General features: G+C 35.4%; 1 protein-coding gene across 8 annotated transcripts in view; it reads left to right on the forward strand.

Moving 5' to 3' along the window:
• The window catches only part of Ptbp3 (polypyrimidine tract binding protein 3), an 83,665-nt gene extending 71,312 nt beyond the window's left edge, over window positions 1-12,353 (forward strand). For all 8 annotated transcript variants that reach the window (XM_035439862.1, XM_027403001.2, XM_027403002.2 and 5 more), the window contains 4 exons: window positions 2,022-2,114; window positions 3,289-3,505; window positions 6,954-7,031; window positions 7,168-12,353. In XM_035439862.1, the coding sequence (XP_035295753.1) occupies window positions 2,022-2,114; window positions 3,289-3,505; window positions 6,954-7,031; window positions 7,168-7,300 (521 nt within the window). In that variant the 3' untranslated portion in view covers window positions 7,301-12,353. The remainder of the gene's footprint in view (window positions 1-2,021; window positions 2,115-3,288; window positions 3,506-6,953; window positions 7,032-7,167) is intronic.
• The last annotated feature ends 687 nt before the right edge of the window (window positions 12,354-13,040 follow it).

The following is a 13,040-nucleotide window of genomic DNA, read 5'->3' on the forward strand; positions in this document are numbered from 1 at the left end:
TATTTGTTGATTACTTTTGCATGCTTAGTAATATGTTTAATACTGAGGATAGAGCAAAGATTATAATCAGGGAACTTAAGTTTATATAAAGCAAGGGGTACTTGTCTAGCTGGCTCAGTAGAAATGGTAGTTAGTTAAGCTGACTTGTGAAAAATGAGGAAGAATCATCAAAGGAGAGACATAGAGGGTATACATTTTCACAGACAGTTGTAGGTGGAGGTTTCCTGTCCCATGGTCGCTCTTGTTTGTTTTGGTTTTTTGAAGTTGGAGCTATGATGTACAAGAGTAGGAACTATACCTGTTAATCTGTTGAACTCATATTTATTTCATTTATCAATTTTTATTATTGTGTATATATGATATATATATATATATGAATACACACAAGCTGCAGCATACATACATATGAAGAAGGTTAAAGAACAACACTATAGTCAGTTCTCTCCTTCCACTCACTGGCCCTACGATCTTTTAAAAAAAAGTTTAACATTTATTTATTTACTTTATGTATTAAGGGCATATTTTTGTCAGTGTTCTGTTGCTGTGAAGAGACACTGACCATGGCAACTCTTACAATGAAAAGCATTTAGTTGGGGCTTGCTTACAGTTTCAGAAGTTATAGTTCATTGTCATGGTGGGAAGCATAGTAGCATGCAGGCTGACTTAGCCCTAGAAAAGCAGCTAAAAGAGTTCTACATTCAGATCTGCAGGTAGCAGGAAGAGAGAAAGACTCTGGGCTTGGAATGGGCTTTTTGAAATCCCCAAGCCCACCCCTGGTGACATACTTCTTTCAACATGGCCACACCTCCTAATCCTTTCAAATAGTACCACTCCTGGTGACCAAATCTGTGAGCCAGTTGGGCCATTCTCATTCAAACTACCTCAGGGCTTGTGCACATTGTGGTGACAGAAGCTAACTTGCTTGAATAGGCTCTGGCAAACTCAGGTTGTTGTTGGGCACCATCTCCAGACCCAAGGTTTTTTGTATGTGTTCACAGTTGCTCAAGGTTGCCACAGTCCAGTTTTAGAATTACTCCACCACCCAAAAGAAACCACTTAATGTTTCTCTTCAGTCACTGTCAATGTTGCTAATAGTGACACATGTAATTTATAGTTGTATAATATTTAATTAATACTGTATCTTTATATGACCTTTGTGTCTGAAGTAGGTTTTCTTTAAGAGTAAAATGCCTCTTCATTTAAAAAAGGAAATCTCCCATGTCTTAAAGAACAAATTGTATCTATTTAATTATGGGGGTGTTTTTTGGGTTTTTTGTTTTGATTTTTGTTTTGGTTTGGTTTGGTTTTTTTGAGACGGGGTTAGACAGGGGGAAATGAAAGAATTCTTTTTACATCATAGACCCTCCTGGCTTTCATTTTTGTAGAGTGAAAGTTCGTAATATGTAATTTTTCATGTTGGATTTTATTGTCTTCCCACACTCAGATTAATTATCTGGCCTGTCTTCTATGATATAGGACCCACTCAGGGAACCACTAACAATAAATAAATAATAAATAAATAAATAAATAAATAAATAAATAAATAAATTGGTGAGATGAGTTAGAAGGTGTTAGGGTAGTCCTTCAGTGCCGTAGTAAGGGTCACATTCTCATAACTTAACTGTTGTGAGAATGGAAGATGTGAACAATTTAGGCCATAAATTCCAAAGGTGATGGTGATTTAATAAAATATTTTAAGAAAGATTTCAAAAGTGGGTGTCTGACAGGAGCAATTGTGCGCATAGTGCTCCCTTTTATCTTTAGCCATTGCTGTTCAATGCTAGAAATAGGAAGAGGTAAGAGGAATTAATTCATTGGGGATATACTGAATTTGACGTAATTATAAGATATCTGTGACAGATTGGGAGATGAAAAGCTGTGAAACTTACTAAGACAGCATGCATGAAATTGTCACGGGATGGTATGTAGTAAGAAGAAAGAAACCTGCAAATACATGGGTAAAACTAAATACACTATAGCTAGGTATTTAACTGCAGTGTTTTGTGATTTGTTTTAATTAGGAGTGTATGGTGATGTACATCGAGTGAAGATCATGTTTAACAAGAAAGAAAATGCCTTGGTGCAGATGGCAGACGCAAGTCAAGCTCAGCTAGGTACATTGGTGATGCCCATTTTATTTTGCATATGAATTTTCCTTCAGAATAAGCAATGTAGAACTAGTAGGGATGTAATTTTGCAGCAGTACTTCCTTATGATAGTGTTTTTCTTATCATTTGCACCTGTTTTACTTGAGGCTCTGAAGTTCATTATCTAAAACAAACACAGTACATTGTCAGTGTTTACAGTTTGGACTCTAGGACTTTCCCATTCACTTTAAACTAATAAATAAACATGACTTGTTTCATGTGTCTGTATGGGTCTTCACTTTTAAAAGCTGAAAAATTGCATGATCTGAAGAGAAATGAGAATATTCTCTTCCTTCTATATTAGATTTTCTAGAGCTATTGAGTAATTGAAAAGTGGCATATTTTTTAGTAATGGTACAAGAATATGTCATTCCCTGGCCACTAAAATATAACTACTCAGATGTCTTACAAAAAATGTTTTGCTTAAGACAAAAGTATATAGTCAATAACCATTCCTTGAGACCTTGTTGTGTTCTATGTCTGGAGCTTCCTAGAACTCTGCTCAGATGTTATTTAATTTGATTGGGTTAATTTTTAATTGCTTTTATTATAACAAAGTGAAGTGTTTTCTTCTTATGAGCTCTTGGATTTTTTCTTTTCTTTTTTTTTTTTTTTTTTTTTTTTCTTTTGGTTATTTTTGAGACATGGTTTCTCTGTGTAACATGCCTGGCTGCCCTGGAACTCACTCTGTAGATCAGGCTAGCTCAAACTCTCAGAGATCTATCTGCCTGCCTCTGACTCCTGAGTGCTGGTATTGAAGGCATGTGCTGCCACCACCCAGTTCTTGTGTTTTGTTTTTTTTTAATTTGTAGAATCTTATATGTATGGGTATTTTGTCTGCATATTTGTTAATGTGCCACATATGTACCTGGTGCTGGCAGAAGCCAGAGATGGCATTGGATCTCTTGTTGAAGTCGACATGTACATGCTGAACACCGAACATGGGTTTTCTGGAAAAAGCAAGTACTCTTAACCTATGAGCCATCTCTCCAGCCTTTGAGCTTAAACTGATTAGAATTTTAAATGGAAAAAATGAAAAAGAAAATGGTAACATTATTAAAAATCTCAACATAAAAAACAAGCACACAAACAAAAAGAGTCTAAGTATTCAAGGTTTCCTTATTTTCTTCCTATACAATAGCAATGAACCATCTAAGTGGTCAGAGACTTTATGGAAAAGTACTTCGTGCTACACTGTCCAAACACCAAGCAGTTCAGCTCCCTAGAGAGGGACAAGAAGACCAAGGTCTGACTAAGGACTTCAGCAATAGTCCCCTGCATCGCTTTAAAAAGCCTGGCTCAAAGAACTTCCAGAATATCTTCCCACCATCAGCCACTCTGCATCTTTCCAACATTCCGTATGTATCGAATAAGTTATTTTGGTGATTAATCTACAATATGTGGTTTAGGAGAAGCAAAAGCCATAAAATTGTTCTAAACTTAATTAATCTCTTGGTTGCCAACTTCCTTTATGTTCTGTCATGCTGTGAAGAGCCTATATTTCCAATCATATCCTTTTTAAAAAAACCTTTTTAAGGATTTATCTATTCATTCTTACTTTATGTGCATTGGTGTTTTGCTTTCATGTATGTCTGTATGAAGGTATCAGATCCCCCGGAACTGGAGTTACAGACAGTTGTAAACTCCCATGTGGGTTCTGGGAATTGAACCATATCCTATGAAAGAGTAGCCAGTACTCTTAACCACTGAGCCATCTGTACAGTCCCTAATCATACCCTTAAAAGTGAAATTATTATCAGCATTTGGTATTTTCAAAGAAGGAATTTTAAGTAGTTGCTTTTCTGTTTAAAGTAGGCATAAAAATAAATTTAGATATTCCTAAAATTAGTAGATATTTGTCCACTCCTTTGTAGAAGTACAACTCATAGGTAATACAGCAACATCAAACAATCTGTCTAAAAATTTGACTGAAGTATTCTGTGACATGAGAAAGTAACACAAGATGTAAATATGGTGTAAAACCACTGTGCTCATTCATTTACACAATATCTTTGTTGCCTTGGAGCTACTTAGGAAATTGAGTACTTGCAACAGATTGTATAGTTCACACATAGCATGAGATACTCAGTGTCTGACTCTTCAAAGAAAATGTTTATTGTAATTCCTTAATATTAAAAAAAGCAATTTTGTCTACTTTAAAGATACTCATGAAAGGGGGAAGCTTTGGAACTAGTGCTAAAATTTGTGGGTACCCCACCCCCAAAATAACAGGCTAGACAGAAAGCCATTGAAGAGAACTCCAAAAAATTGTGATGAGGATACTGAAGTGTATGTAGCTCTCCTCAATTGTTGGCTTCTGGTGGAGTTGCAGGGGGGGGAAGGACTCAATTTTCTTTAGGGGACTGGCTACCAGGAGTTTGACTATGCTCTGGTGAGTATATGGGCAGGGCAGCACAAATTGGACTTTTTTTTTTTTCTTCTCTCCCCTTGCTTTTTGTGTATGGCATCGGTGGGGGGGGGGGAGCGGGGGGAGCGGGGGCAAGTGAGGGTATGTGGCTTCTAGACAGGTTTTCTCTGTGTAACTTTGAAGCCTGTCCCAGAACCCTCTCTGTAGACCAGCCTGGCTTCAAACTCATAGAAATCTGCTTCCCTCATGCTGGGATTGAAGGTGTATGCCATCACTGCCTGGCTTTCTTCCTTTTTTGGGGGGGGGGGAGCAGGTCACAAGGGCTTGACGATGTTTCTGGGAGGACTGGGAAGTGAGTGTCCTCTGAGTTTATCATGTGAAATTCCCAAATATCAAAAAAGCATTATGAAAAGAAAAAAAGGAAGAGAAGTTGTGGGAGTATGTATTTATATATTTATGTGTGTACAGTTTAAAAACTAAGGGAATGCATGGGTTAAGTTTTAGAACATAATTGTAAGAGCCCCAGCTAATAGGAAAGAAAAATAATTACTCAAAAATAGTACTGACTGCTCAGTTTCTCTGCTGGTGTACAGTCAGGCTTGATGAGAATCCATTCATCTGAGTTAGGCATTAAAATCAAACCTCATGCCAACTAGGCAAATGGAGGGAGTCACTTTAAGAAGTGAATTCCTGCCGGGCAGTGGTGGCGCATGCCTTTAGTCACAGCCCTGTGCAGGCAGAGGCAGGCCGATCTCTGTGAGTTCAAGGCCAACTTGGTCTACAATTCGAGTTCAGGACAGGTTCCAAAGCTACACAGAGAAACCTTGTCTCAAAAACCGAAAAAGGGGTGGGGGGAGGAGGAAGGAAGGAATTCCTGTGGGGTGATGGTGAGTTCCAGGTCAGCCTGGACTACAGAGCGAGTTGCAGGACAGCCAGGGCTACACAAAGAAACCCTGTCTTGAGAAACCAAATAATAAAAAGTATCAGCTCATCACCTTGTTAGGAGGGGTGTGTGTGTGTGTGTGTGTGTGTGTGTGTGTGTGTGTGTGTGTGTGTGTGTTTAGTTGGTTGGTGGGTTTTTGTTTAGTTTTGTTTTTTAATCTCTGCACCCAGTTGTCATGTGTGGTTAGCAAGTTCTCTACCATTGAACTACACACCCAGTGCTTTTTTTTTAACCCTGAGGTTTTTCAAACTTTTAGTATTATGCTCAGCTTATTTGTTCCTTAAATATAGCAATTAGGCAGGAGCTGGTGAGAAAAATAACATTAGTATTTCTGACTTGAATCCCATGTTCTAGGTTCTGTGCTAGTGCTTTACATGTGTTACCTTATTTTATCTTCATAAATGTTTGTTTTTTAATCTAAAATGTATATGATGACATTGATTATTCTGGCTGCTTTAAGTATATAGTGCAGTGCATATTCCCATTAAAAATTTCATATTTTTGTGTTAACTGTCCATTCCTATTCTGCATTGCCTTTTTATCATCCAAATTGAACCTGTCCCATTAAGTAGTAACACTCTGCTCTTCTGAGAGCTCTAGTCTGGTAACTGTTCTACCTCTTACCAGTTTATCCATAATAGTTTTTGAAATAAGGTCGTTTGTTTTAGTGTATTGATGGAACTCAGACTCAGAATAATTAATTCAAATGGATATACAAGTGAGTAAGAATACAGTGTAAGCACAGATCCTGTTTCCTGAAGAATCAGTGATTGTTACATTTTGCTTGTCTTTTGATCATGTAACTACGTGGTAGACCACCGCACTTGTTATTTATTACTATAAAACATTACCCCCAAACTTAGCATAATATTAAATATTAATTATGTCATACTTATAATAGGAATGTAGAGGTGGCTTAACTGAGTGATCTTCTCTGAGTATGTCTCATAAGGTTGTAGACAAAATGCAGGCAAAGAGGTACCAGGGAATGTAGCTCAGTGGTAGAGTATGTACTTGTCATGTGGAAAGCCCTGGATTCAGTTCTTGGCAGATACTGCCATTTCTATACAACCCTAAGGGTTACAGATGACATTGCTGTGCAGTATGAGAGGAGAATAACCCAGGTGTAAATATTCTCAGAAACTGGCTAATGCATACACATTCTGAATTACCTTGAAAGCAATAAAAAGCAATAAAAAATATACCTGAGCTATAGCAGGTAAATCAGAGCTGGGGAAGTAACTTTGGCATTACTAGCATTACTAGAGTTAATTACTAAAGCCAGTAATCATTTTGAAAAAATACATACAGTTGTTTTTTGTTTTGTCTTTATATACTTTCCACTATCTACAGACATATGTATCAATCTTGTCTTGTAACTTGGAAAACATTGTTGGGGTGTAAAGTACTCTAGAGATTTGATGATAATCAGAGCTCACCCTTGATTGTCTTGCAAATAGGACTAATGTAGTTGACACTCTTGATATTTTTGCAGCCCTTCTGTTACAATGGATGATTTGAAGAACCTTTTTACAGAAGCTGGATGCTCAGTGAAGGCTTTTAAATTCTTTCAGTAAGTTCTTGCTTTCAACAGTAGTTAACATTATTAAATATAATTTTTCAAAGTAGTTCAGCAAAGTCCTTTGGTTGAAGGAGAAGGTTTAAAAGCAAATTTAATTCTAAGTACTTTTATATTTCTCTTGTCTTAGGAAAGATCGTAAGATGGCACTCATTCAGTTGGGTTCTGTGGAAGAAGCAATCCAGGCCCTTATTGAGCTTCACAATCATGATCTTGGAGAGAATCACCACCTGAGAGTTTCCTTCTCAAAGTCCACCATCTGAGCTCTCTGTGAATTTTAGACTGGACCATAATTTCAGTAAAGTCTTCAGGCACAGACTGAAGCAGCTCAAGACCAATTCTGCCTCTTTCACAAAAGTAACTCTTTGGGAGTTTGATTGATATTCAAGTACATTTAAAACAAGAGATACTTCTTTTTTTCTGATTTTCTCACCAATGTATGATCAAAGGTTTGCTTTTCCTTTGTACTGCAGTTTCTATGAAAATAACTTTCAGGAAAAAAGATCAGGAAAATATTTTTTAAATAATTTAATTCCCTGAATTAGATTTCAAAAGGATGGACTTTAAGTTTGAGTTCAGATCAGCCTTACATGACATTTCTAATATCCTTTGTACTTTGAGGAATTTAGACATACAGACTTTTACAATTTCTTGATGTAATTTAAACCACTTACAACCAAGTTTTTAACTTTATGATTCAGAAGTTTCCCTGTGGAAAATGTTCACTTATAAATTATATCAGATATTTGCATCTATTGATAGTTATTATATATAACCACATGGAGTTATATTGGAAGCAGGTTTATAAACATGCATGCTTTCTTTCAATGTTTTTTTTTTTTCCACTGTATGACACTCCTTTGAATAATGTGTATCTTCTCTTTCAAAGACTATTTGGAAAAGCAAAGTGTTGCAATTGTCTCCAGGGATACATAAGTGGGATTCAGCCTGAATCTGTTAAAATATCAGCATAATTAATCATTTTAGGAAAAAAAATCATGTTTTAAATTTCAAAATGACATTTGTCAAGTAATGTAATGTGATCTTGGAAAATTTTAAAAGAAAAATAATCCTACTTTTTTATAATTGTTTTCAGAAAAAAGTTTACAGTCTTAAGGAAAATATTCAGGTCTATCATATGGTTTGACAGATTTTTTAAAAGTTATTTTTGGTAAGGTCTTCTTTTAGAAAAAAATCTCAAGGGTTTTTTGTACCACTATAATCTCTAATACTCAGAATTACTGTGTATTTACTTAATTTCTTATTATGTGCCTTATTATGTGCTTAAGATATAATAGATTAGAGTTTTATCTAAATATCTAGAAAGATAAATTGTGGGCTTGAAGAGCATTCTGTTATTTTTTCCTTGTCTTGGATTTTAAGGGTTCCCTCCCCTTTTTTCATTTCAATTTTAAGTGGTTTTCAATAAGTAATAGTTTTTATTCAGATTTTTGGTGCTTTGGTGTAGAGATGGGATAGAGAAGGGTGAGTGGTTTGGGAATAACTTGGTGTGCACCTGTAGGCCTCTGTTGTGACTGCTGGTTGCCTCCAGCCTTTATGTAAAGTAGAAGCTGCAGAACTGTCTTAGTTCGCATCTGTCTGACATTTACCAGCTGTTAGGATTTGTCTCAGGATTACTTGGTTCTTTCTCAGCACTCAAGTGAGAACTTGATTTTCTTTGTTAGTGGAACTCATTATTGAATGCCCACATATTTGGAGTATGAGAAAGTGGGTTATTTTTTATACTCTGACCCTCTTAATTTTTTTGGTTGAATGTAAAGTACATGTTAATGTTGCTTCAGAGATTGTTTCATGTAAAATTGTTTCTTTTTAATATGAAACTGCTTTTGTTAATTATTCCTTCAATGCTTAATCAGTTTTTACAATACAGAATTTGTCAAAGGGATCAATTTTGTCCACCCTCTTTCACTTTTAGTATTCTCAGAGTTGATCATCTCATCTTTTAAAGAGTATCTCAGACTTCTATTTTCAGCCATTAATTTTTCTTTAAAAAAAAAAAAAAGAAAAGAAAAAGGTTTTATAGAAATAGAAGCTGAAAGAGATAATTGTAGATTGTTCAAAATCAAATCAGAATTCCCTCAATAGGAAGCAACAATTGGTAGAACATGCAGAGATGCTCAGTTGGGACAATTCAGATGGGTCACCTTAGTATTGGCTGAATAGATACTCACGGTAATTGTACAGTTGGGTGTTTTCCCACTTAATATTTGAGGTATATTTTCACCTAAATACTGAATAAAGGAGGGGGGGATATTGGAACAGTCTCCCAAATTTGCTTTTTTCTTATCACAAGACACTATATTAATTTTCAGTGACATTTTAAATTGGATTGCTTCTTTATTTTGAGTTGGGAACTACTATGTAGTTTATTAATTCATGACATGTAACATCCAGCATAAGTGTAGCAAAAGTTATTGATAACAGAAGGGAAATTATAATAGTGTTGAATGTAATTCTGAAGTAGGGATGGCCTTTAAATCTGAGAAAACATTGAAATCCTTTTCAGGGATTTGTGTAGATATGTGTGCGTCTGTGTGTGTGTGTGTATAAATAAGTGTATGTACATACATATACTCTTTTAATGTTATATATACATATGCACATTACGTACATTTTAATTTATTGACAAAATTAACAAAATTAAGATTTGGGAACTTAGGATATACTTTAAAAGAGCATGTTTGAAGTCATCAGATTGTGTCTAAAATTAGCTGTAGCATATGGATACTGTCCATATTGAGCTCTTTATTGTTTGAATTATAGAGGTCTTCAGTATTTTTGTTGGCATAGTTTTAAATATTGGGGTGGTGGAAAATTTGATCTTTGTATTTTTATTTTGGCATGCACTATTCAGTATCTTTTAAGCAGTGGTTTATTTTTGCTGCTGATCTTTGAGAATGCCTTGATGAGTTAACTTACTTTATTTTGAGGAGTGTTGTCATACCACTTTTCAAGGTATCCTAACTTTAACAAAGAAAGCATATAGAAATTCAGGACTTAAGGAAATAGCAGTACACGTTTAATAATAGCACTGTATAGCAAAGTGTTTTATTTTGTTGTTTGGATAACTCATATACTGGTAAAATATGTTTTGTGACATAAGAATAGACAAATCATGTTTTCTCTTAATTGACAATTTGCTAGAGTTTCAGGATTACCCATATCCCCATAAATGACATGAGATATTGAGAACTAAATACTAGAAGCCGTTTTTTGTAGCAGTGTTTGAACTGAATGTTTTGGAGTCACAGTTCCTTCTTTGTTTTTACCTCCTGTGGTGATTAAGGGCCCTGTTGAAATTTAGGGATTAGCCCTTATGAGCCAGGTATGGTAACATACAACTATAATCACAGCACTGAAGGAGGCTGAAGGTTTTGATTTTAAACCCAGCCTAGACTGCAGAACAAATTCCATGCCAGCCTTGCTACATAAGACCTTGTGTCCCCATCTCCCCCAATTAAAAAAAACAAAACAAAAAAAAAAAACCTCTTAGGAATCCACAAAGTGTCAATTTTTAAAGACTTCATTTCATGGGGCAGAACATTTGTGTCTGAATATAATTATAATGTAGTTTCTCTTCTAGTTCCATTAAATATTCTTGGACAGAAAATGGCAAACTCAGAAATGATGATCTTTTGTGCCTCAAACTTATCTCTTAGAAAACCCAGGGTGTACTGCTATTTTTAAAACCAAAAAGCATGCCTGTGATCAGAGCATTTTTCTCAGCTTTTCCTTTGTCTTGATCTATTGTCAATGAGAATAAAACTGCCACACTTAAAATATTCACTGTTGTGCTAAAAGAAACACAATTTAGATTGTATATAACTTAAAGTGTAACTCAGCTGTCTTTTAAAGGGTTTTTTAAGGTAGAAGACTGTTTGCAGTCTTTTTCAGAGCAAATCCTAACAGGTACTTATGAATTGTTTTTTTTAAAAAATAGAAAATTACAGAAATGTTAATAATTGGGGGCGTGTAAAAGAGAAAAACAAAACAGGACCAAAGTTTATGTGCCTTCTGTAGTCTTAATTGACCTTTTCTTCATATTTGAGCCTAAGGTAGCATTGGTATTTTGATTTTTCAGGAAATATGTATTTTACAGTTTAAGAGAATGTTGTCCCACAAACTAGTTATACAAGCAAATAGTTATAACTGAATAAGCAAAATCTCAGTTACACTTTTGCCTTCAGTATATAATATGGAGCATTATATGGTGGAAGAGTAGAACTGCCCCTCAGTCTTTGTAGTAGTCACCTTAGCTCTAGCAGGCTGAGACAATATGCTCCAGTGAGCAGGGGCCTTGGCGACGATGACAGTCATGCCTGAAAAATGCTGATGGCAAACTACACTTAACACTGTCAACAGAGTTTTGTTATGTTTTTAGTAGTTGTAAGAACAGGTATTTTAAGTAGTTGTTTTTGGTGTCATTAACCCAGCAAACTCTAGTCTTTTTTTTTTTTTTTTTCTTCCCTTACCAGACTTTAAAAAAAATACATCCCATATCCAGGAAGTACTAATTACAAAGATTGCTGACCACACCAAGTTATACATTGAAATGTCACCTCATTGCTCTGACCAAAGACTGCCTGTTCTGGTTTTAACTCATCTGTGAAGCATTTTCCATGAGCTCTTTTCTGAAAGATCCCAGGCAGAGCGAGCGGCCTTGACTTTCCATTTCCTATTGATGAATAGACTGCTTAGAGAAAATGGGAATTTTACTGTGAACAGAATGGAGTGGGACAACAAAAATGGATGTTCATTTTCAGTACTGTATTTGAGGGGGAAATAGCACAGCTAGAAGCCTCTAACATTGTCTAGTGTTTTACATGGTCTGTTCATAAAATTCCCTTTTTCTGTTTGTAAGAATGTTCATCTAACAGAAGAAAATGCTGTAAATATTTGTAACATTTTTTTAAACCAGGCCAAAAAGGAAAAAAAAAAAGGTTTTTGGGAACAAGTTAACATATAAAGTGGTTTTATAGAAAACAGCGATTGTCTTGTATATTTTGATAAGCAGCAGTACCAGATTTCATTTGTAATACAGTTTGTGGTATTGGAAGAAAAGGATTCTGTGATTGTCTAAGTGAATTATGTTATAAATGCAAAGAGGAGAAAATATTAAAAACCATATTTTCTAACTGTGTAGTGCATGGTTAATTCAAGGTTCTGTACACTACAATATTGGTTCCGTTTTCCTTCAGTTTGTATATTTGATACCTGTTACTTGGAATCTCAGTCTCTTTTCCTAACAAGTATAGCATTGTAGCATGCCTTTTAATAAATGTCATGGCATCTGTACTCTCTTAAAATTTTTCTGTGTTCTTGTCTGTGCTTTGGGTTCCCCTTGTCTTGCCTGTAATTCTAAAGATGTCATATTTTCTTTTATTTCCCATGGCCATCCATCTCAAGTTATCATTCTGGATAGCAAATGCTTAACTTTAAAAACTGGAATTTAAAGAAGAAAAAAAAAAGCCAAAGTCATCTGCTCTTCTGGTATAATTCTAATTTTAAGGAGCAAAGCACTCCTCTGATCTTAAAATACCCCATCTTTTTGGGATATTCTCCTCCATTGCACACACAGACTTCTTCCTCTCCCCTACCTTTGCATATAGCTTGAGACAGTGTGGCCTTCAGTGAGCCTCTGTCGTTTGAGTTAAAGGTTAACAGTTATTAGCTGGCTGGATATTGCTTTTCTGTAGACAAACACTTTGCTCCTTAGTTCTGTAAAGTATTATTGGAGTTCAGGAGTCTTGATTGGTTATGTCTGTTTTAATCTTTTACTCAAAGATCTATAGGAAGTGGGCATTTATCTTTAACAAAATAGAAAATTTTGATTGTGAAACTCATACACAGCAGAGTTATTACTGGAACCATGCCACTTTGGAGTGTGAGAGGATTAAGAGACCATAATTAAGTTTTCAGTTAATTACAGCGTTCTACTTGCCTTCATTCAGTATACTGTTTGCTGCATGTAGCTGCTATGAT

The sequence above is a fragment of the Cricetulus griseus genome, chromosome 2, assembly GCF_003668045.3.
Source record: "Cricetulus griseus strain 17A/GY chromosome 2, alternate assembly CriGri-PICRH-1.0, whole genome shotgun sequence".
In the NCBI taxonomy this organism is placed as follows: Eukaryota; Metazoa; Chordata; class Mammalia; order Rodentia; family Cricetidae; genus Cricetulus; species Cricetulus griseus.